Source organism: Sitodiplosis mosellana, unplaced genomic scaffold (assembly GCF_009176505.1).
Source record: "Sitodiplosis mosellana isolate CC-2019 unplaced genomic scaffold, AAFC_SMos_1.0 Smas_scaffold_6226, whole genome shotgun sequence".
NCBI lineage: Eukaryota > Metazoa > Arthropoda > Insecta > Diptera > Cecidomyiidae > Sitodiplosis > Sitodiplosis mosellana.
The window spans coordinates 22,229,040-22,253,642 of NW_022601467.1; the positions used below are offsets into that span (position 1 = coordinate 22,229,040).

General features: G+C 34.2%; 1 protein-coding gene across 12 annotated transcripts in view; it reads right to left on the minus strand.

Annotated features, from left to right (window-relative positions):
• LOC129578379 (potassium voltage-gated channel subfamily B member 2) overlaps positions 1–24,603 on the minus strand; it is a 93,784-nt gene that overhangs the window by 12,404 nt on the left and 56,777 nt on the right. For all 12 annotated transcript variants that reach the window (XM_055466860.1, XM_055466856.1, XM_055466852.1 and 9 more), the window contains 3 exons: positions 18,059–18,640; positions 15,731–15,865; positions 15,389–15,536 (listed from right to left, as the gene is read on the minus strand). In XM_055466860.1, coding sequence (XP_055322835.1) covers positions 15,389–15,536; positions 15,731–15,865; positions 18,059–18,640 — 865 coding nt within the window. The remainder of the gene's footprint in view (positions 1–15,388; positions 15,537–15,730; positions 15,866–18,058; positions 18,641–24,603) is intronic.

Sequence of the window (24,603 nt, forward strand, 5' to 3'; positions counted from 1 at the left end):
GGTGATTTGTTTTTTGCAAATTCAGTTTTTGGTTCAAATTTTGATATCGCACCAAAATCAATCCAAGAGAAAACAAATGGGGTTTCGGTTCCAAAAGAGAATAGACGTTTATGAAATAAAAGAGACGAATTTTAGATGAAAAAACGGCAAAATAGAACGACAACAACGAAAAGGAACGAAATAACAAAAGAAGAGGAACAGAAAAAAAAAATGTTGAAAAGAATAATAATGAAAACAAAATAAGATTTATCGCTATAAACACTTGCTCTCTAAGCACTTATATATGCGGAACATTGATCTAAAAAAAATTCAGCCCCAGCGACAAACATAAGAAACAACACAACACACCATTTTCTGCTATTTTTCTATCATTATTATCTCTTTTTTTTCTCAATAAATTACGAATTGTCAACACTTGGCTTCCAAGAGTGGCCCATTTACGATATATGAAAGATTTATATAATAACGTGTCGGCTGGATGCCTGTGGATTTTTCCCACTGTGTGTGTGTCAAAGGGATATTGCAACTTTTTTGACCAGAAAAAACGCCATCTTACGTCGTGCTCGCAAATTATTCTACTGTACATTTCGATGGTAGAGCTTGAACAAAAGTTCAACACTATGCATAAACTTGGAAAGAGCTTGATAAACTTGATGAAATACATATATTTTATGGTAGTTGCAATACCCCTATGGTGTGTGTATGTGAAAATATGAAGAACTGTTTACTTTTTACTTTTTTTTTGGTTATTGTTACACAGAATTGCTTGCACATTGTCGATTTTATGAATACACCCACACTCACTATACAAATAACACACACCTACTCTGATTGCAAATAATTACATAACTTTGATCTTGCTGGTTTCACCAGGAAAAAAAGAGAATAAACATCTAACAAAATTTGCAAATAAAAACTAAATAAAAATTGATATTATATTTTGTACAAATGAAGGAGCCAAGATCAGTATTGGAATTTAGGACCGGGATCATGTGTGCATGAACACATTTTTACCACCCGTCTAACCTATACACTAGGGTGTTTTCGGTATTAAATAAACAGAAAATGGTAGTTTTAGTTTGATAGAGCAGAGAATTTGGAATCGATTTCATATATTTTTGTTCGGAATCAGTCCAAGATGCCACTTCCCACAAGCAAAACAAATGTTCGTCGAATTTTGAGGTTATATCACTATTCGCTGAAACTAATCTGATATTTTCCACTTTTTTCGATTCAATCTCACTGCCAGAGATGAATTCTCAATGCAAATATTTATTTTCACGTAATTTTCATTGGAAAAAGTGGCCAAATAGTGGAAAATTCACACAAATTGTATTGCCTCTTTGACCGGTTCTTCAATCATAGAAAAAACGCCGACAAACTAATTTTTTTCACAGAAATTCATTCAATGGGTTTGAAATAGACGATAAATTATCTAAATCCACTAAAATATCCAATCGAACAAAACCAGGAAGGCCAAATTGCAGCAAAGCCAAAACGTAAACAAAAACGAGCTGTCATCATGAAATCTGGGCTTCTTTGAAATTTTGAAGGGCTACCAATGCACTTGTGCGAATGAATCACAGTCAATTCGCGCACAGTGATTCGCGCAGATGTATTTTGGTCTTGTCAAACATCAAACTAAGCCCAAATTTCATAATGATAGCTCGTTTTTGTTTACGTTTTGGTTTTGCTGCAATTTGGCCTTCCTGGTTTTGTTCGATTGGATATTTTAGATGATTTAGATAATTTATCGTCTATTTCAAGCCCATTGAATGAATTTTTGTGAAAAAAATTAATTTGTCGGCGTTTTTTCTATGATTGAAGAACCGGTCAAAGAGGCAATACAATTTGTGTGAATTTTCCACTATTTGGCCACTTTCTCCAATGAAAATTACGTGAAAATAAATATTTGCATTGAGAATTCATCTCTGGCAGTGAGATTGAATCGAAAAAAGTGGAAAATATCAGATTAGTTTCAGCGAATAGTGATATAACCTCAAAATTCGACGAACATTTGTTTTGCTTGTGGGAAGTGGCATCTTGGACTGATTCCGAACAAAAATATATGAAATCGATTCCAAATTCTCTGCTCTATCAAACTAAAACTACCATTTTCTGTTTATTTAATACCGAAAACACCCTACTATACACACACACACATACTGAGGTGTATACGAAAAACAAAACAGTTGAAGCTAAACAAAAACCATCAAACAGAAGAAGAAAAAAACGTGTCTAAACAACTGCGATAATAACTTACAAGAAACAATTTTGAAGACACATTCACACAAAAACTATTATGAATATTTTTTTTGGCATTTATCGTTATTTTTTATGTGTTATACAATGTCTCTGTGTATGCAATACGGGTTTGGGGACATTTCTAGACGAATATTTGTTATATGTGTTCTCTTTTACTATTACGTGAACGAAATTGAATGCATCATGCTGCTGCGCTGCACTTAGTGTGTCCTATGTGCGACTGGTTGGCTGACTGAGCCTTTGCTAGGATAAATTCATTATAGCACGCAACTTTTATTTCTAAAGTTTCCATAAGTTGTACTGTCTTACTCTCTTTACAAACAACGATATTTTTTTTCATTTCCTTTTTTTTGGCAGAAAAACGAACTTCTAAACAAAATCTCTGTTTGCACATAGTTTTTGATTAAATATTACAATACGAATACAAAACGAATACAGGGGCACAAATACAAACAAAAATGAAGTAAGAAAACCAAAACCAAATATGGTCTATATACTTGTCAAACCGGCTATATTTGTTTCTCTCAGTGCAGTTATATTACTTTGTAATGGCACACACGAAACGAGTCTAAAAATTGTTGGACATTGGCCAAAGAAAACCGCATCTTTTTTTTCTAAAGTCATTTGTTTATTTTTCTCAAAGTGAACAGAAAAAAAGTGGTGTCAAAAAAAACGAATATACGTATCGAGAACCGGGAAAAAGTAGAATTTTGATCATAAACGAAAATGAAAGGAAACACACAACATACATTCACTAGTTAAATATTAAATACACTCTGTGCACAGAAATATGCAATTCACTAGGACATATCGATCAGAAAAATATAAACAACAAAAAAGGAATTGGATCAATAATAGTCAATCAAAAAAACATAGAGATTTGTTTTTGTTATTTGGTGTTCAAGTGTATGGATTCGAAAGAGATAAATAAAACGAAATGAAAGTGTTTTTTTGTTTGTTGAAGTATCAAAAGTATAAACGAAATCGAAAAATTTTAAGGATAAAATAGTGGTGCCCAAACAAAAGACATGTCATTGTTTTTCATAGATTTTCAACAAGTTTGCTGTGAATAAATCAATTCAAACTGAAAATGAAAATGATTCGCTGTACAAAATGCTGTGATTGATTGTGAATTTGCTCTTTATTCATTAACCTTTTTCATTGATTCCATTGATTATTAACGAAGGAGAGAGTATACAGATTATTAAATTGAATTCAATGTTTTTTTCGTATTGTTTTGTTTCGTTCTATTTTAGTTTTGCCTTCTACACATATAAAAATTGACTTATTTCATTGAAAATGTGGTTGTTGTTGTGTTAATTATTAATTCGTTTTTTTTTTAAATGATTTTTGTAACAATCTTTGATCAGCATAGAATTTCAGTTAAATTTTTCGTTTTAGATATTAAGATAAACTTAGAGAATGATTGAGTGTGAGAAAGAAAATAATCACGCTTTGAGAACGGATTTATTGCGGTGCAAATATTCCATTGAAATTGAATAGAGTTATATCATCTATCTAAAAGTGTGTTGGCTAGAACATACACGAAATTATAAACAAAACATGATGAACGCATAGAGCGCACACATAAAGTGAACGAGAGACTAATGTTCCCAATCCAATAATGTTCAATCGAAAGAAAATGACAAGAATAAAATCGATCAGATTTAAAATAGGGTTGATTAAACATGCGTAATTATTTCTTTTTCATCCAGTTGATTATTTGGTTTCTTCTATCTACTACCATCAATTCGGGCATATTTTTTTTTCATCTCGTTATCCCGACAAAAGCATGGGGATGTGCCTATTACATTATTTATATATATAATATTCAATTTTCAACTAAATTTAACACGGATAAAAAGAAATAAACAAAATGGAATTGCGCCAGAAAATGCAATTTTCTCATTTCATTGTTCTTTTGGATGGAAGAAATTTTACAAACATCATCATCATCATCACACAAAAATAAACCGATTTATTTTGTGTGTATGCGATTCTCTTCACTTTGTAACGAACCGAAATGATTAAAATCAAGTTTTTTCGTAAATACGTTGAATGTGATTGAATGCGAATATCGATCGAATAGAATGATAGAACATGTGATCGAATGGAATAATTTCGTCCGACAATTTCTTGAATGGAAAATTAAATTGAAAGAATTCGATTTTCATATTTTTCTCGGTCGTTCGACTAAGTTTTGAACGAGACACGAGTAGCAAACTTTTAAAATTTCCGATAAGCACTGAAGAACTGAACAACTGAATGCCAGTGCAACTTTTTTTCTCGAAGAGCTTTCATCTAGTGTGGCTGGCTGTATCGAGATATATTCGAGAATGGATGTTGAGTATAATTGGGGAAGACACATTGTTCGAGTGAATCATTAATGTTGCTGCATTTCTTTGACAGACTTTTTATCTCGGACACAATGAAGTACAATAGATCCGAAAATTTCGTCAAATAAAAGCGACTTTTGAAGAGTAGATGCTCATGTTAAAACAAAGACAAGTTATAGATTCAAACGAGTACTGATAACAACAAAATAGATAAAGAGAAATATATATAGAAACACGTAGATTTAAATTCGAAACGAAAACGTATACAGGAAAATGGAAACATAACATTTATACATATACACAAGTCTATACAATCAAAATAATTCCAACAAATTCCACAATCAGAATAATGATAAAGGAACGGAAATTTACATGTATTCTTTATTTTTCTCTAATCAAATTGGTAATGGAAACCGATTCGTGGTTGTGTATTGTGGTTAGTGTTGTTGTTGTTGTTGTTGTTGTTAATGTGCATGTGTTTTGGAAGCGTGTGTATGTGTGTTGATTTGATTTATCGAGGAGGACATTAGAGTTTTTTTTATCTTTGGAAAATTCCAACACAAATGAAAGTTGCGCGAAAATTTTGCTCGATTGCCACTGAAAAGGGGGGACAAACAAAAGGCAGACAAAGTGAGATAGCTAGGGCGAAAAAGAGAGAGGGAGAGAGGAAATACGGTATCCCGTGTGAAAAAATAGTAACTGACCAGTCAGTTAACTAATTTGGGACAAAAATGACTTACTTTGATTGACATTTCAGTACAAAGTGTAGTGTAAGTCTATCATAGTTAACTGAAATCATTTGAACTTACAAGTCAATCTAAGTTGCTTCATTTGGGACCAAGTGATTTTCTTAGAACAAAAATATAAATTCAATCAACTAAAGTCAACTGAAGTTATAGTCAGTCAGTCATTTCTTTTTCACACGGGATATCTATAACGTAAGAGAGAATTCATTTCGAAGCGGATGAATGGTTTAAGGAAATTGAAATATACGTTTGAATCGACAGCTCTATCTCTTTCACCACCTTCTCCTCCTCCTCCTCCTCCTCCTCCTCCTCCTCATCCTCTCTCTCTCTCTCTCTCTCTCTCGCCCGCTCGATCGCGATTACATCAAACCGAAATGTGTCACCAATTTGCGGGATGCCAAAAAGGAAGAAGGCCACATGAAGGAAATTGAAACAACGTTTCACTCATCCAAATAATAGATTCAATTCGGTATGAGCGTACAGAATGGATATGGATATGGGGTGGATGGATATGGAAAGGTATGGGCATATGGAATTCAAACGGGTTGTTTCATGAGAATTCAAATGCTGCGGTTTGTTGCCACCAATGAAACCAATTGAATGGAAATGATCCACTATTCAGTGTGTACGACTATATGCATGCCGCTTCACAAATCGCCATTTTTTCAGACGAATTTAGAACCGATTCTTTTTTCTTGAAATGAATTTCTCTAAATGGTGACCACTTGATCACCGTACGTGTTTTTTTTTGGTTGTTGTTGTTGTTGTCAATCTTAAGGCACTATATACGAAATCGATTTGTTTATTTCTTTTCACGTTTTATCCGTTTTTTTTGTATAAACTAAAACAAAAACAACTACTGTATTCTATCCGCTAAACTATCGCAAGTTTATTCCAATGCGCAGTGGAAAAATAAGTGGCAGATTTCAATTGTTCTATCACATGGATTTCGGGTGCGGCTTCAAACTAAAGAGAGATAAGGCGGTTTTTTTTCCATTATTTTCAATGTTACAATTCATTTTGTGTCCGATTAATTTTAAGGTAAAACATTAATGAAACTAAGTAAAGCCAAGAGCTCATACACATTTCTTAAAGAAACAATATTTTTTTTGGAATAGCTCAAAACTTGTTTGTCGTTTGCCATATTTTTTGTTGCATTTCTTTTTCCGCGACTGCTATCAAAATAAACTCTTTTTATTTTGGATTTCCTCCACTAAGTGCACAACTACAAAACAAAATAGGCTTTTCTCTCATGTTTCCCTTTCGCTTGATTCCATCGATACGTTTATAATAAGAGCAAGTACTATTTCACTTCCTTTTTTTCCCATTCAAATTCGGGAATAAAGTTTGTTTCCAGCTAACCATTTTAAAATGAACACAATTCGAAAAGTTTGTGAGTGATCGCCAAATGAACCGAACAATTTCGATTTAGAGTATTTTTGATGTGGTGGTTGCTTGCTTTCTGTATTTTTCCATCGTTCCTTTTTTTAGGCGAAAGGAACGAGTTGAAATGCAATGGCTTATGGTGATTCGAAGGGAAATTGAGCAAATATACATTTGAAATGTAAACAAAAAAAGCGAATTTCAATGAAACTGTTAAGCTTTAGATTGAGCTAAAACTGAGTTCGCTTGTCGGAATGTGTTCGATAGTAGTAGTTGGAGATTGGGAAAATATGTGCTCTGACGACAACCGTCAAATGAAATGACATTTTGCTTTTGTTTCTATTTACATCAACAGGGTCTTCTTTAAAATCTAAGTGGTTTTTTTGTCATGTGGTATGACAAGAAGCATATATTCGGTCTTTTGACTCAATTTATCGTTGTGCGGTATGAGAGAGCTTATTTTGTAATTAGCCTGAAAACAATTTTTGATGGGGTACAAAAAATTCAATATTTGAACATGAGGATGTGCAATAAATGTCCCTTATTTTGTTATATGGTATACATATCTGAGCGTGATTTTCTTGTTACTTTATTTCATTTCGAAGAAAGAAATATTTAGTTCGTTGCGATATAACACTTAGGAGATAAGCGAGAGCATGTTGATTGCCAAGACAACGGCATCAAGATTGGATGCAGCATCAGCGGCTAAGGTGGTCAATCAACAGTTGTTGCCTTGAAACATTCGGCCGAAAGTTACATTATGGTGCACATTGATTAATTCTAAATATATATATATATATGTTTAGACTGGTGTTTCATTCATGTATTTTTTTCAATTGACAACGTACCAATATCTAAATGTATTTGATTGTTTGATAGAAGCATGTGTAAGTTTATTTCGTATTGTATGCATAGAAATTAATTGAGCTTGTCATCATATTTTGTTTTGTAGCGTTCTCATTTGTTTGTTTCGAATAAAACAAAATTGGATAGTTGAATATGGCGTATAAATTGAGTTTTGAGTATTTCAAAAAAGAAACAACCGTTAAATGGGTTACGTAATGATAATATTTAGGTAAAGAGAGAATGTGTCTATGTGTGTGTGTATGCGGCACAGTTGCTCCACTAATTCGATGCGCAAAATGCGAGTAGTGGGTCAAGTATCGTTAGCATCATCATCGTCGTCGTCGTCGTTGTTATCGATTAAAAATTCTTTATTGATTTCGCTAATGCGAGACGATAATAGGCGTCGACGTGATGTGAGCGGTGTTCGCGTATCGAGTGTGTCGGGCAGCGCTTTAATTAGAGAAGTGGACGGTGTTTCGATACCATCAATGTCGCTTTTGTCACCTGTTGGAATTGAATAGAATGGTGTGGAAAGAGAGAAGTGGGTTTTAAGAAGAGAAACATTCGACCATCGTGTTGGGTGTATTTTTTTTGGTTGGTTGGTTTTTTATTGGTATTTTTTTTCTCTATTTATTATCTTCTATTAAATTAATTAATTAATTAATTAATTATTATCAATTTGGACTATTATCAGAGGATTCATTGAATGTCTTTTAAAAGTGATCCTTGTTAAGGTTAATTACACCATTTGGGTATCATTTTTCTTTAATATAGTTAAATTTAAGTTTTAATTTCCGTGTCACTTGTCTACACATCTAAATGATGTCATTCTAGAAATGATGGCTCTATTTAACATAGCATATCTAGGTCAATAGAAACTGTGTTTACATTGCCGTTTATTTTTTTGTTTCAAATAAATAAAGAAATCGTCAAAATGCTATCTATTTTATTATAATAATTATTATTATAATTATGATGTTGATTTTATTTTTTGTTCATTTGAATAATTTGAAATGGGATTGCTAAAACTCTAATCGTTTTAGTTAATCGTTGCTTGAATAAGTCAATTATTTCAAAACTATTTTGCATTCGTATCATCTATTTTAATGGAAAATTTAGATTGAATGGAAAAAAACAATCAAAACTTAATATTATCATTTGACAGAAAACGAAAAAAAAAATGAAACGTGTGTGACAATCGACTTTCGCGGTCTGTGTCGAACATTTTGGCTTCCCAACGAAATGGCAATGTAAATTTCTTGCCCCAATATCTTATATTATTACTACTATTATTTGAAAATTGTTGGAATGATATAATATTGAGAAGAACAGCGAAGGAAAAATGCATTCTGAGCAGTGATTTGTTTGGCTATCATGTGAAGTTCTTTACGAAAATCACATATCAATTGGATGGTTTGCGTTTGCTTACAAAACTTTTCGCTGTGAAGTTGAACAAAGTGCTTTCGAAGTGTAGAGACAGCATTCAAAATGCGATGAGATAGATGAGGAATCGTTCTATGTGTGTGCACATTTTGCCATGCGAAAGTGTCTCGCAGCAGAAAGAATAACAATGTGAGGAAAATTAAATCGGAACGGCACACAAGAAGAAAGGGAAAACAATTCAAATGGAAATAAATGAGCTTGACCTAAGAAAGGCATTACGATTTACGATCAAATCACAGAGAGAAAAAAACCATCGAACAAACGAACGAACGGACGAGATAAAGAAGTGAACGGGTGTGATTGAATGAGAGAGACTTTCGCTCTTGAGCCATGTACTCGTTTTGATGTGTTTGGATGAGTTGTATCTGATGGAGTACATTCGTAGAAATTTTCGCATTTTGTGAAATGTATTGCTGTGATTGGGGATGGTTTCAAGAGACAGAGGTAGCGTAGCTCCTTTGTTCGTTTCATTTGATTGGAGCGATTTTGTGTTGCGAAGGTATTCTTTTTTTTTCAACTTACACTCCTATATGTTTTGGTTTGGCGAGTATGTATGGCTTATGGTCAGTGATTACAACAAGCTCCACTGTGACGTAATGCTTAATTTATTGCATAACATTTCGAATGCGAAATATGCACATTTGTTTACCATGGGAATGTACCTGCAGCGGTAACAGTTATTTCACAGTGTTTTTTTATGATATACAACATCCTTCTCCTTTATTCGGTTGATTCGCCACAGTCTCGTTCTCTCTCTCTCTCTCTCTCTCTCTCTCTCTCTCGCTCTTGATCTGGGTTGCCGAGTGCATACACACTCGACCCGAAACCAACAAATGCAGAGCGAGAAAACACGAGAAAGAGAGGGAGAGAATAGAGTACATGCAGCACCCATGTATGTTTATGCGGATGAGAATCTACTGGAAAAGTCCAAGAATTGTCAAGGTAATAGTGAAAGCTAGTATATTTCCGCACAGCAAGAGTATGCTGCAATAAAAAGATGGAGCAACAACAACTACTCAAATTGGATCGATTTCTCGAGTGTGTGTGTGTGTTAGAGAGAGAGAGAGAGAGAGAGAGAGAGAGAGAGATTTTACACCGAAAAAAGGGAGTAGATTGAATTGCAGCCCGAAGGATATATCTTGGGTGATATCTTGGTTTGGCTCACGTTTTATTTGCATGTGCTAGAAATTCCTCATGCTTCACTAAGTTTTGTGTGAATTTTAATTGAATTTTGCGCGAGCAAGTGCTCGCCCCATCTATCAGGGCTTATCATCGCTGTGTGTTTAGCGTAGGATTAAGCAATAAATTAAAAAATCATTAGCATTTTTCTCGATGTAATCCATATTGTCTTCAAGTGTTATTTATTCGAAGGCAATGCTCAGGTTATTTATTTTTATGGAAGCCGTCTAATGTTCAATTTATATCGCGCGAGGCGCGAACGACGAATTCTTGAGGTAGAAAAGGTAAAACTATATATTCGATTATGTAATTAAATTAAATACTTGTTAAAAGCTTTTCACTAGAACTTTGTATATTTCTTCCAGACGCTTCCAAAAACTTTTGTAATTTGATTTTTTTTCACTTTAGTTTTTAATTGTATGTTCTTTCTTCTTTTAATTCCTGTTATTTTAATTCTTAGTTTTTTGTTTGCTGTTTTCCAAATGTGTACGTGTGTGTGTGTGTGTGTGTATGTGTGTGAGTGTGCATAATTGTAAATTGATTGTATATTGTGATTGCGTGTATGGTTAAAAGTTTTTCATATAGTTTTCACTACTTGTCGAAACGGCCGTTTGAAATTTACAAATTACATTTTTCCGGAGTGTTAAGTGAACTGAAAACAGAGTTGTTTCGTAAATGTGTATGGATGTGGTTTTGCCTAAGCTTGGTATCAAAGTGTTTGCGGTTGTGCTTAAGGGTATGTGTGGTTAACCTAAAAATTCCATGGACACAAATATCCCCTACACAATACATATTCAATTTAATTCTGGAACTCTCTCTCTCTCTCTCTCTCTCTCTCTCTCTCTCTCTCTAAATATTTATATACTAATTTATATATTGTACGTATACGTGTTTTGTTTGTGAATAGATAATTGAGACTGATACTTATCTGCGATCATAATTATTTCCAATTCAAACAACAATAATCTCAATAAATAATGCAAATTTCCCAACTCCGGCAATTCCGATAGAAAGATAGACAGACAGAGTGAGCAAACGAGTGCGGAGCGAGAAAAAGAGGGAGAGAAAAAGCGCACGGTAAACATTGTACCGTTTCGAAATCGAATAACATAAATTTTATGTTAGAACGTTTCAGCGAAAAATTTATTGACTAAATCTATGGACGCTTTTGTGTAGTATGAATTTAACTGCTTAACAACTAATGAATTTAAGGTAAATGTTTGTATTGGTGTTTGGTTCTAAAATAAAATGTCTCTTATATCAAAAACGCTTTTCCTCGTGTATTTGTATGTGTTTTTTTCGTTTTGAATAAATCAATAAATTATATTGAGATGCAGCGAAAATATTTCCTCCAGTACCGACATTCATTAACACTCAAGTGACGTTGTGTACTTAATAAATATATTTTCTAGCTTAAAGCTACACAACTCAGTACAATTGACATAGCATTCCTTTTTTGCATTTAATAGAATCTACTGGGAAGTTATTCTACTCGATTGGTTGAAAGAAAATATTTGCAAAACAAAAAATTCACCTAAAAAAAAGAAAGAAAAAATCTACTTCCTGAGAAAGATGAGAGAAAAACGTATCTTTTTTCAGTATTTTGTGTGCCATTTGATTCACTGAGAATAAAAGTAACTTATTAAATATTCGCCAGTCTAACCGCAACACAAAAGTCGCCGAACAAACTGGCGAACATTTAATAAGTTACTTTTATTCTCAGTGAATCATTTGAGTGTTAAGCGCATTTAAATCTAATTTGCAAACAGTGGTTTTTGGTGTCATTCATTTTGCTCCAACGAATTCCACATCATTTTCCCAAATGAGATGGAGTGGTGAGCAAAAATGCTGGACAATTTATTTTCGCTGCAACTCTCTTACTCTATTCATTATACCTAGGTATATACTATCCCCTTTGATTTTCAATTTTATTTATGTTTTTCATTGTATACTCCAAAATTTAATCCGACTAATTATCGCGTTCAGCATGGGTGCCTAGGTATTTGGTGTCAACGAATATTAATTTGTGTATTTGTGTATTTGTGTTGCGTGTACTAGTACTACCGATAGCTCAACAGAGAGATAGAGACAGACTGAAAACGTGGTATTGCGTGCGCGTGTTTGTTTCTTTTTTTCTGTGTGTGTGAGAGTGTGTGTGTGTGTGTGTGTGTGTCTGTAGTTGCATGAGTGCGCGTGCATTTTTGCGAATTCATGTGTGTGTTTGTGTGTGCGTGTGCATGTGCAAGTTCACAGAGTGTGCTCTGGTATTTCGAATCGATTTTATTATTCAATATTATATTCTCATTAGGTATCATCCTCTTCTTCGTCTGGAAGAGATATTCAATCAAGAGAGAGAAAAAAGAAGAAAAACGAAAAAGAGTCAAATTAACAGTTGAAATGTTGATTGGCCTCATAATTTATTTGAACGGAACAAAAAAAAAAGCTTTTGTTTTTTTTAATCGAATTGTATTCTTTCCACGTATTTAGCATAAATACGAGTATATTCAATATTTAACAAGGTAGGCAATTTTTTTTTGTGTCATGTTTCGTCGAACGAATTTTTCCCTTACAACATCTTATTTACATAAACAAAGAGATAAACAAAAATCGGTGTAGGAAAAAAAAGCGTTCAGTTCTAATGGTAACAGACTATGGGCAAATTAAACTTGCTGAAATCCCATGAAATTTGTCTCTATAGAAAGGAAAGAGAACCGGAAGGGAAAATAAAATAAACTGAAACACTGGTTGAGAGAATATGCAAGTAGGGTTAAACGGTTGTTAACAAAATTTGCTGGCAATCAAAAATGTTGTATGCATTTTCCCTCCCATTCAGTCTCTCTCCATTATTATTATTATCTGGGTTAATTTATTTCCCGTTTATTTATTATGGACGATGTTCCCGGCTCAACAAATTTCTATCTAAACGATCAACGCGATAGCATTCCTTGAAGCGAACGAGATGAATATCGCATGAAGGGGGGATTTTTTTTGCTGCGATATGTTGAAGCAATGCGATGCATTTTCGTTCAACACACGACGGCACAAAGTCAAAGAGCAAAAGAACATCAGGTATTTTCGTGCTTTTTGACAGATGTACTTGAATGTTTTCTATGTCGCCATCTGTTTGGTGATACTAATATCTTATCACATGGTTCTGATGAAGATTTTATTTATTGTTTTTCCAATTTTATATAAAATTACTTTTTCATTCATAAACCCAATTCATAAACACACATAAGAGTGAAAAAAATTATCATCATCAAGTTTAAAACACGGCACGACCAATTTCAAGTGTTGTAACTTTGTTTTTAAAAAAGCCGAATATTATCTAAAAAAAACACCAATACAAAATAATAAATGGCAAATCATTCTTTTGTCTCTTTGTTGACATTGATTTCCCACATTTTCAAAACAAAGTGAATTTTTTTAAATACTATTCATAATTGTAATACACAATCACGTGTTTAGTACATTTCATTGCTCAATACCGACACTGAACGCACCCTTTTAACGTCAGCAATGGTATCTGTCAAATTTTACGCTCTGAAAATGACCTATTCATAGCAAACATTCAAAAACAGTCAATATTTTAATATTTTAATTTTTATTGAGGAAAACTAACATGACATTCACTTTCGAAATCATAACATTTGAAAATTGTCATGCCGTTTGTTACATAAGAATGTGCAACGATCAATTTGGTTGTATCGTCTCGGAACGACAATTTTCAAATCCGTAAAAATGAGCTCAAATATTTGAAAATTGTATAAACAATAAATAAAATCTTTATCAGAACCATGTGATAAGATATTTCTATCACCAACAACAGATGGCGACATAGAAAATTCAATTTAGTACATCTGTCAAAAAGCACGATTCTTCACTAGAACCTGATGTTCTTTCGTTGTCGTTGTCGTTGTCGTCGTCGACGTTGTTGGGAAAAACTAATTAAACTATGCATGTAATTCACGTTAATAAATTGTAATCTCTTCGTTCGTATATGCATCGTTGGGACATAGTGTCACCGTGTGGAAAATTTGACCCAACGGAGATCTTCAATTTCCCCACAAATATCCATTTGAATGTATACATACATGGGTTATATCGAGTGCTGTTTCTGAAAAAGACTGCACTATCTCTCTCTCTCTCTCTCTCTCTGACTTGCACCGACATCCAAGACGGTATTTTAATAAAAACGCCATTTCGACGTCGTTTTGGGGTTTAGGTTTTCCGTTAGACATACGAAACGAATGGAATTTTCGGTATATTTTGTGTGTTGGTAAGTGTGGTTGTATACTGGATCCAGTGGATAATATTAAATACATTTTACAAAAACGATAAAAAGAAAGATTCAACATGAACAAACACAGACAGAGAGCTAGAGAATACTTAGACCGGGAGAGAGAGAGAGACTAATATAATAATGTGGGAAAATAGAGAGACAGAGAGTGTGTGTGTGTGTATGAGATAGGCGTTTTGAAAAACAATGGCTTTCTCACACGGAGAAGCTAACAAACATTTATGTGTGTGTGTGTGCAATAATCTAAAACCGACACATTAATTGCTCATCCGAAAAGCGGAGACAAAGTTTAAACGAGATACGAAACGATAAACGAAAAATCAAACGAAAATAAGAACGGAAAATTCATGCAATTTTCATCACTGTTGATAATTCATTTTTTTTAATGCGAGAACTCAACTAATACTTCAAATACTCGACACTTTTCATTTGGAAACTAATGCAAATTGAATTACGAATTGATTTCACGACCTAATAACTTCAACATAAAGAGGATATGAACAATGCAATTTTTTTCCTTCTGAAATTTCGTTCAAAATGGCTGTGCATCGTGCTATCACAACCGGTGAAACAATTCCATTTGCAATTGAATGATTTTTACTGTCCAGAAAAAAATTCTATGGTTCATATGAGTTTCGGTGGCTGAAACGCAACTTAAACATGCAAAATAATAAAATAAAACGAAATAGGAATCAGACGAAGCAATCTGAAGTTTTACGAGTTAGAATGAAATGGAAAACTGAAGATTGCTTTGACTTGAATGATTTGTCAACAATTTCTATATTTTCGCCGTGGGATTTCGATTCCGGACAAATCAAAAACCGAAATCCAAATTGATTTGTTATTTTTTCAATAGTTAATTAGATTTGGTATTGATTTGTTTGGCTCACCTGTGTCTACGATCACATCAATTAAGTCCATACTTTTGGCGAACGCGTCCCGTAAATTGATGTGGTGGAATGATACAATGCTGCCTTCTCGTTTGGCTCGATCTAACGCCTCACGGCGTTTCAGTGCTTTTTCACGACGCATTTGATTCTATGCAGGTGTTGATGTGATTTTGAACAAAATTCAGTGAGGAAAGTTCATTTTTTTGATTTTGTTTCGAAAATTTGTAAGATAGTAAATCGAATGAAAACAAGAAAAGAATAAGGAAAAAATGATAAGAAACAAAAGAAGTGTAGTGAAAGAAGAAAGTTTGAAAAAAAAGAGATTTTCGAATATATCAGTACCTTGTAGAACTCGGCAAAATTATTTACAATAATTGGAATGGGCAAGGCAATTACAAGTACGCCACAAATACAACACACCGAACCAATCAATTTGCCCAATGGGGTGGTTGGGACAATATCACCATAGCCCACAGTCTGCGACCGATTTATACGACCGATTTCGGTGTTTTAAAGCCAACGTTTTTAAGTTTTTCGACGATTTTGAGTTTTAAAAAAGTTGTTTTCGTTTATTACCACAGTCAGTAAAAATTATTTATTTAAATTTAATTTTGAATCAATAACTCAACAAGAACCAAAAGTCCGACCGGCGCACTTTGGAGCAGCTTCTAAATATTGGTAAGAAAATTGAATTCAATGAATTTATCTCGCTTTTAACACTATGATTGTTCTTGGGGCACCCAGGGCCCCCAGCGAACTTTAAAGTTGAATAAAAGTACTAAACAGTATATAAACCAACCGGAGTTAAGTCTCATTGTATAGATTGAACATTTCTCTACACGAATGAAAAAAAAACATATGCATATGTGTGAGTATGTGTAAAATACAGCCTGCCGCAAAACATGTTACGCTGTTGTTCTTGGGGGACTCCAGGGCCCCATGAATATTTTATATTATAACTGGACTATAATAAGAGATATCGACTTGGTGTCTGTAGCAGTGTTGTAGACTAGTTTATGTACTACAACTTCGCCGTAGACATCAAGTCGATATCTCTTATCAGTTACGCGAAAAGCCGCGAAAACGTGAAAAACGCAAATTCATAGTTTCTCATTTTTCAAGGAACTGATAAGAGATAACGAGATGGTGTCTATGGCAAAGTTGTAGCTCTGGTCGAGTACTACAACTTTACTTTGACACCAAGTCGTTATCTCTTATCAGTTACGCGAAAAAATGATAAGAAAAAAATCGCGTTTTTCACGGTTTTCTGCGGTTTCTTGCGTATTCCGCAAAACTGATAAGAGATAGAGAAATAGTGTCTATGGCAAAGTTGTAGTTCTGGTCAATTGCTACAACTTCACTACAGACACCAAGTCGTTATCTTTTATCAGTTACGCCAAAAAATGATAAGAAAAAATTCGCGTTTTTCACGGTTTTCGCGGCTTTTCACGTAACTGATAAGAGATAACGACTTGATGCTGTAGCGAAGTTGTAGTACTTAAGCTGCTTTACAAGTTTGGTATAGACACCATCTCGTTATCTCTTATCAGTTTCGCGGAATATTCGAAAAACCGCAGAAAACCGTGAAAAACGCGAATGTTTTCTTATCATTTTTTCGCGTAACTGATACGAGATAACGACGTGGGATCTGTGCCAAATTATAGTCCTCGACCAGAGCTACAACTTTGCTTCAGACACCATCTGGTTATCTCTTATCAGTTTCGTGAAAAATGATAAGGAAAAAACGCGTTTTTTCGCGGTTTTCTGCGGTTTCTCGCGTATTCCGCGAAACTGATAAAAGATAACGACTTGGTATCTTCGACAAAGTTGTAGAGCAGCTTGAGTACTACAACTTCACCATAGACATCAAGTCGTTATCTCTTATCAGTTACGCGAAAAAACGCGAAAAACGCGAGTTCTTGATAATCATTTTTCGCGAAACTGATAAGAGATAACGACTTGGTGTCTGTGGCAAAGTTGTAGTACTCGACCTGCTCTACATTTCTGTCGAAGAGGCAAGTCTCTTACTTCTTATCGGCTTCACTAAAACGAGGTGGGAAAATTTCGCGATTTTCGCGTTTTTTCGCGTTTTTCGCGGAACTGATAAGAGATAAGCAATATTTGTTGCAACAAAATTATAGCAAACCTCGAGTATTACAACTTTGCTCCAGACACTAATTTGTTATCTCTTATAACAGTCCAGATTTCATATGAAGTATCTTGGGGGCCCTGGAGTCCCCCAAGAACAGTAATATGTTGCAAATATGAAGAACAGTCATAGTGTTAATTGTTCGTAGGATTTTATTTGGATATGTAGCGCAATTCCAGAAGTGTCGCTCTCTTTTGAGTGTGCTCATCAATACTTTCGCACTAAACTATCAATTTTCTATTCATTACATAAAATTAACAGTTTAGTACGAAGGCATTGATGAGCACACTCAAAAGAAAGCGACACTTCTGGAATTGCGCCACATATCCAAATGAAATCCTACGAACAATTAAAAGCGAGATAAATTCATTGAATTCAATTTTCTTATCAACATTTAGAAGCTGCTCCAAAGTCCTCCGGTCGGCTTTTTGGTTTTTCCGTTGTTGTTGTTGTTGTTGTTGAACAATTGATTCAAAATTAAATTTGATTTTAAGCTAAAAATGAGCTTAATGGACTCATACCGTCATTGTGATCCCCGCCCACCAAAACGTTTCAGGGATACTTATGAATTTGGTGTTTTCCTCGTCTTTTTCAGCAAAATATGCGAGTGACGAAAATATTAGAACACCCATTGCCAGAAACAACATTAACAGTCCCAATTCTTTGTACGAATTTCGTAATGTAAAGCCTAATGATTGTAAGCCAGTTGAATGACGCGCCAGCTTTAAGATTCGCAGGATACGCATGATGCGAAATACTTGCACGACCCTACGCACATCGTGAAACTGGTCCGTAGTATTTTTGTTCGTTTCCAATAGGAACAAAGATACAAAATATGGAAGTATGGCTAACAGATCAATGACGTTCAATCCACCTTTAAAGAATTTCCACTTGTCTGGTGACGCCCCAAATCGCAATAAATATTCAAGTGTGAACCACGATATACAAACGGCCTCAACAATTGCCAGCTCAGGATTGTCTTGTTGCGTACTGCCTTTATGCGTACCATTGCGATTGTGTTCGGGTTGCAGTGCCGGTATTGTGTTCAAGGTTAAGGCTATTGTCGACAAAACTATGAAGAGGATTGATATAACAGCAATAATCTGGAATGTGAAGAGTTTAAGAAAAAGGCCACATTTGAACCATCAATTATTTTTGCTTTTTTTTTGGTCGGGTGTTCGTTCATTTCGGTTTTTGTTCTTGTTTTTCATGGTTGGTTTTATGGTTTAAATTGGTTTATGGTATCTTTATCTTATTCGACTCAATCAGATTGTTCAATAGCTATCATCAAATGTTCAAAGAAAAAAGTGCAACAAATGTGAAACTGTGCGACAACGAAAACAGTTTTCTCCACGACTCGATACGGGGTGATGACGATTGGCCCAAACAGGCCATCGATCACCCTCTACTGTGATGAGGTAAAAAACGTTTTCTCCGTTCGCATTTGTGAGATTTTCCCCTCAGCATTTGATCGGGTCTCGCTCACTCTTGCAAGTTGTTCCAGTAACCAAAACACAATCTATTTAGTCTGGAATTCGTTGTGTAATCGTGAATTCTCCCTTTTTTGGGCGTTCATTTTCATTTTCATTTCGACTGACAAATGTTGTTTCTGTTTGACCGTTTTTCTTTCGTTCAAAGCTCAACAATGGATGATCGCGGTTAAAACTAATAATGTAATTACGTGTGTTCGTTACTTAAACAAAACATAACTAGGAAAATTGGTCAGACAGATAGAGTATACGTATCAAAAGCATTAGTGGTGGTTTTTATCCTTTCGACTATGATCAATCAGAAAAAAAGAACTTGTTCTATGGAGTGGATTCAAAAAAGTAGAGTGCGGAAAAAAGTTCCAATGTGAAACCAAATGTTGAAAGCATCGATTGGTATGCGATGTGCACGTTGCATTGGATTAGTTGATCCAATTTATATCAATTGAATTGCAATTTCTTATCAATTGCACGAGCATTGCATTGCATCCATTCGATCGCTTTCGACACGTGCTTCTTACAATTCATTTGCAAAAAATTGGTGGTTCACTATCACGAATGCGCAGAAAAAATGAATTCTTTTAAGGAAAAAAATCGCTAACTATTGATTTTGAAAAAGAAAAAAAATATTTTCCCCAATATGTGTGTATCAATCAAAAATGAACCAAAAAATGTAGAGATTATCGTGAAAATGAATGAAAAAATGAAATGTTGTTCTTAGAAAATTACTTAAGCAAAAGAGTTAATCGTGTGTTTGTGTCGTGTGTTGTTGAGAATGTTAGCTATTTTTTTTTGTTATTTTCTTGTTTGTTACTAATCGAATATGAATACCAATTAATGCACTAAGTGGTAATTCTTTTTCTTATCAATTTTCTTAATTTGAATGAAGAATTTTTTTTCCATTTCCAACCAATTTTTTACTCTAAGCTCAATACTCTAAGTGTAGTTTGTGTAATGTTTTTTTTTCAGTTTTCATTCAAAGAATTCAAAATGGTCGAGACTATTGTTCAGCATTGTGGATGCTTGCCGATTGCAAATTGTGTGTGTTTGTGTATGTGTGTGTTTTAATGTGTTTAAAATGTTCAATCAAATTCAATGTGTTGTTGTTTCATTAAATAAATAGAAAAAAAAGCGCATGAAACTATCAGCAATTGGGTTGTGCATTAATTTATCGGGTGTATAAAATGCATTAAACATCCAGAATGGTCTATTAATCGGATAAATTCAAATTTGATATTTGCCACATTGGCATGAACGAACATCGCACTGCACGTAAACACATTAAGCGATACATTCTAAGCTCGTTATGCCTTGTACCTGTCTCGTTTTATGCATTTGCGGACGAGAAGTGTGTGTGCCTATGCTCATGCAAATGTGACTGCATTTTGGATTATAATCCGATAAATATGGCAAATCATTTTGGCATCCCTCCTACACTTAGGCACCGGGATAAATTTATCGCACGAAATGCCCCGGAATTGCTTCATACCATGTATAAATGTTTACATTCCAGACAGGAAGGGCGAAAAATAACCCAAAATCAAGAGAATTCTCTAATAAATTTCAATTTGTGTGTATATGTGCTAAAATGCTCTAAATACCTTTTTTTGTTATCATTCCAAATGATAATCATAAACTTCATTGATTACCAACTACAAAAAGAAAGACAATGAATTCGAATCGACCAGAATATTACGACTAAAAAAGAGAAAACGTTTTTTTTTTGGTGCAAAACTTATAAAATGATGAAATCGCAAATGCGATTACATGCTGCAGCACATAGTATAAATATGTACGCCAAAAATCGTTAAATCGAACAATAATTTGGTGGTGTGACGACAGTTTTGTAGCAGCCGTCGATTCGCTAAGCAAATTGTGAAAAAAGCTGCAGGTCAAACTATCTACGATTTCTGAAGTCAAAATTACGCGCACACCTTTGAATACACATTTGATGTACATCATTTGTCCGACGAGTGAAGCACGCTAAATAAACATGATGAACATAAAATGTGTGTCACATAAAAAACTCAAATACATTTTCGAAATGCCGGATCTGTAATATCATTACGCGATAGAGAAGTAGAAAGCTACGATGATTCAACATTAAAGTGTGGATAATGCAATTCATTGATGCAATTATATCGTTGATTAATGCTTCAGTTAAAGTGTCGATTTTGAAATAACCAATTATTTGACAGTTTTCGGAGGCATATTTGCGTTGCTTGAAGAAGGATTGTGCGCACCGGTTTCGACCCAAGGAGATTTTGTGCGTGCGCGCGTGTTTGTAGCAATTTATTCGAAAGTTTACGCCAATATTGAAGTTTCAAAGTGGGAAGAAAGTGTATGGTTGTCAATTTTACTTTGTGTGCAGGAAATTCGATCGAGCAGAACTATTTATCTTTTTGATGGATGACAAGGAAAATCGCAATTTGTTACGAGCAACAACACATGCTCGGCAAGTTATGACGTTGAGATGACTCGCTGTTGTTGATTAAAAACAGGGAACGGTGACGGCATTTTTCAGCCAAACGGATAGTAGTGGTGGCGATGGTGGCATGCGTTACAGAAAAGTTCACATTCTTCTTATCGACGGTGAAGAAAGCAACGCTAGAACTTCGTCGTGTTTTCGTTTTTTTCCTTCCATTTATTTGGTCATAATGCCACAGACGTCAACTGTCAGGACGTTTACATATAAAATCGGATCTTGCAATTGATACGTAATATGTATATACAAAATAATAATAGATAATGAAGCTGATTTGATATTTATGCACATTGTTTACAGTCTACACTAATACATGCGATTGAGTTACATTGTGCGGTTTTGTACATTGGTCGGATAAAAGTCAAAATAAAACGGTGAACTGTTTGAAAAATGACAGACAACATAACAACATTACTTTACAACAATCATATGATAAAGCTACAAAACTACACCTATACATTACATGCGAATACATCTATCAATTTACAGCTACACTATATATAAGTGTGTGTTCGAATGGATCTAAATATCGAATTGAGGTGCGAGAGAGAGCATAGATTTGATTAGGTGAAAAGCGAGTATAGTCAATAAATTGAAATAATAGCCATGAAATTGAGCAATAATATGGTTTTAAAGGAAAAAAGAGCGCTCCAACCGCACGCGGGGACGCTCAAGTACACGGCCCGAAATAGTCGCATACGCGCATCGTGTCGATTGTAATCGTACATTTCATCATTGGTTCATTTCTTTGAGCATTGCGTTTTTGAGGTCGTACGTGTGCATAAAAAATTTAATGACACACACAAAAGTCGGTACGGTAATTACATGTGAAACGGATAACGAGGTAGTTTCTTGTTCATTTCTTCACGTATACATTACTATTCGCCGCTCATTTCTTTACTTTACTTCTATCTTTCACTCTCTCGTGTATGTGTGTGTGTGTGTGTGTGTGTGTTTTCTTTGACTTTTGAAGCAGTCGAGGCACACATAAACGAGATTTAATGGTTACGCGAGCGCGCGCGCCCATATGCGGATGTTCAATTTCATGTAAGCTCCGTTTTGCTATTATTTCGTTTTTTTATTGGCAAAAAAAGAGGATTAAAGAATATATACATATAAAATATTCCAAATAAAACAACAACAACAAATATTCATTATGCATCGAAACATGAAGGTGGGTTTAGGGAAATCAGTCAATAAACTTTTCCATCATTTTTTTTGTGATTGTTCGTTTTTGTTTTCTTCAATCATTATTTCTTGTCTCGAGTCTACATTAATTTTTTGTGGTTTTCTCTAACATTTTGAAAAAAAAAATTGCCCTTTTTTTGTAAACTTTGGTTCATATCTCATCAACAACATTTATTTGGAACGCATCAGAAAGTTGATGCGCCACACGAAGAAAAAAAACTTATTTTTTCAGCTAACGATATGTATGAAACAAAATAAACAAAAATCTCTTCGAAAGAAAAAAAAACAAACAACGAACGAAGTTTTGGCGAAATTCCGTGCAAGCCAAGCGCCCAGTATTTGTTGAACAGTTTTTACATCGATATATTTATATAAAAGAGAAAGAGAGAGAGAGAGAGAGAGATCAAATGAGATGGAAAATTGCGTAAGTTTGATGTAATGTGTCTTAAAATGGAAATTAAGAGAAAAAAATAATCGAAAACCCAACAGAGAAAAATGTATGAGAAAAGATTATATGAAATGGAAGATCGAGTGAAAATTGCCAAACAAACTTGTGGCCGCTTGTCTACGGAAACTGCGTGTAGTTACACACTTCGTTCTCGATTCGCCGTTTTTAATATATGGATGATATTTATTTTTCTGTTTGTGTATATATTTCTTGCATTCATTTTTTTTATCTGTCAAAAAAAATGTGATCGTTTTTTTTGTGTGGTTTGCGTCGAGTTGTATTTTTGTAGTAATATTTTTAGTTTGGTTCGTATGTTATATATGGTGCGTACAGTCATATCGCCAAGTACCGATTCCCACCGGATTTAAAACAACAAATTTCCATATAATTTTTTCGTTTGTGTGTCGAAATTTGTTACTCTCAAATCCCAACAATTATTCACATCAACACCGTGAACAACGTTTATCTAAAATTAAAGAAACATTGACATCTTCCGATATTTTTTTTTCTTTGCACAAGAAGAAAAGAAAAAAGGAAGAAAAAAGAACACAGATTAGTTGGATGTTTCGACATTGGAAATGACAAAAATCATAAGCAGGATATTGCTAAATGACAACAGAAGAAAAAAAGAAAAAAAATAAAGGGGAAAAAGTTGCTTGGGAAAGTAAAGAGGAACGAAAGAGTTTGGCGGAAAAGCTGCAATTGAGTCGGGAAGAACGCAAAAATAAAGTTTATCTTGTTAAGTAAAAATAAAAACAAAAACAAATCGAAACAGAAAAACCACTCGGGATTAAAATTTGCAGGAGGAAATGGAGTTTTTTAAGGGTGGAGTTGTCATTGGTAAGGGCGAGAAAAAACAACATCGATCGAAAACGACATGGAAAAACCAAAAGCGTTTGATTAAATCAACAGATTAGGAAAATAAACTTTAAAATATCCTTATAATCTAGAGAAAAACACATACCGGATAAAATAAAGAAAGATAAAATTAGTACATCAGTATAAAGAGCACACAGCATGTGTTAACATTTAATATGACAATATAACAAATATAGTATTGTTTTGCTGAGTACTGCTTAGCACGATTTGATCCAGACGGGTCGACGGTTGTTGCGGTAAAGAAATAAGCACAAAATAAAACAACAACAAAAACACTCTCTCTCCAAATTCTGTTCTGAAAAGAAATTTAAGCGTTTTCCTTCTCGCTGATTTTTTTTTTCTTGCTTCATCGTCGTTATTCTTAGGTAATCCAATAAAGATTTTCTATTTATTATTTTCCGTGTGTTTTTTTTTCCAGTCCTGTGTGAGTATATATACATATATCGTTGAAACACTTGCAATTTCACGTACTGACGCGCACGTGAGTATGTGCAGACACAATAGTATGGAGTTTACTTTTATACTAAAGTGTCATAACCAATACATTCAAATATAGTTGACATATACGAATGGGATAAA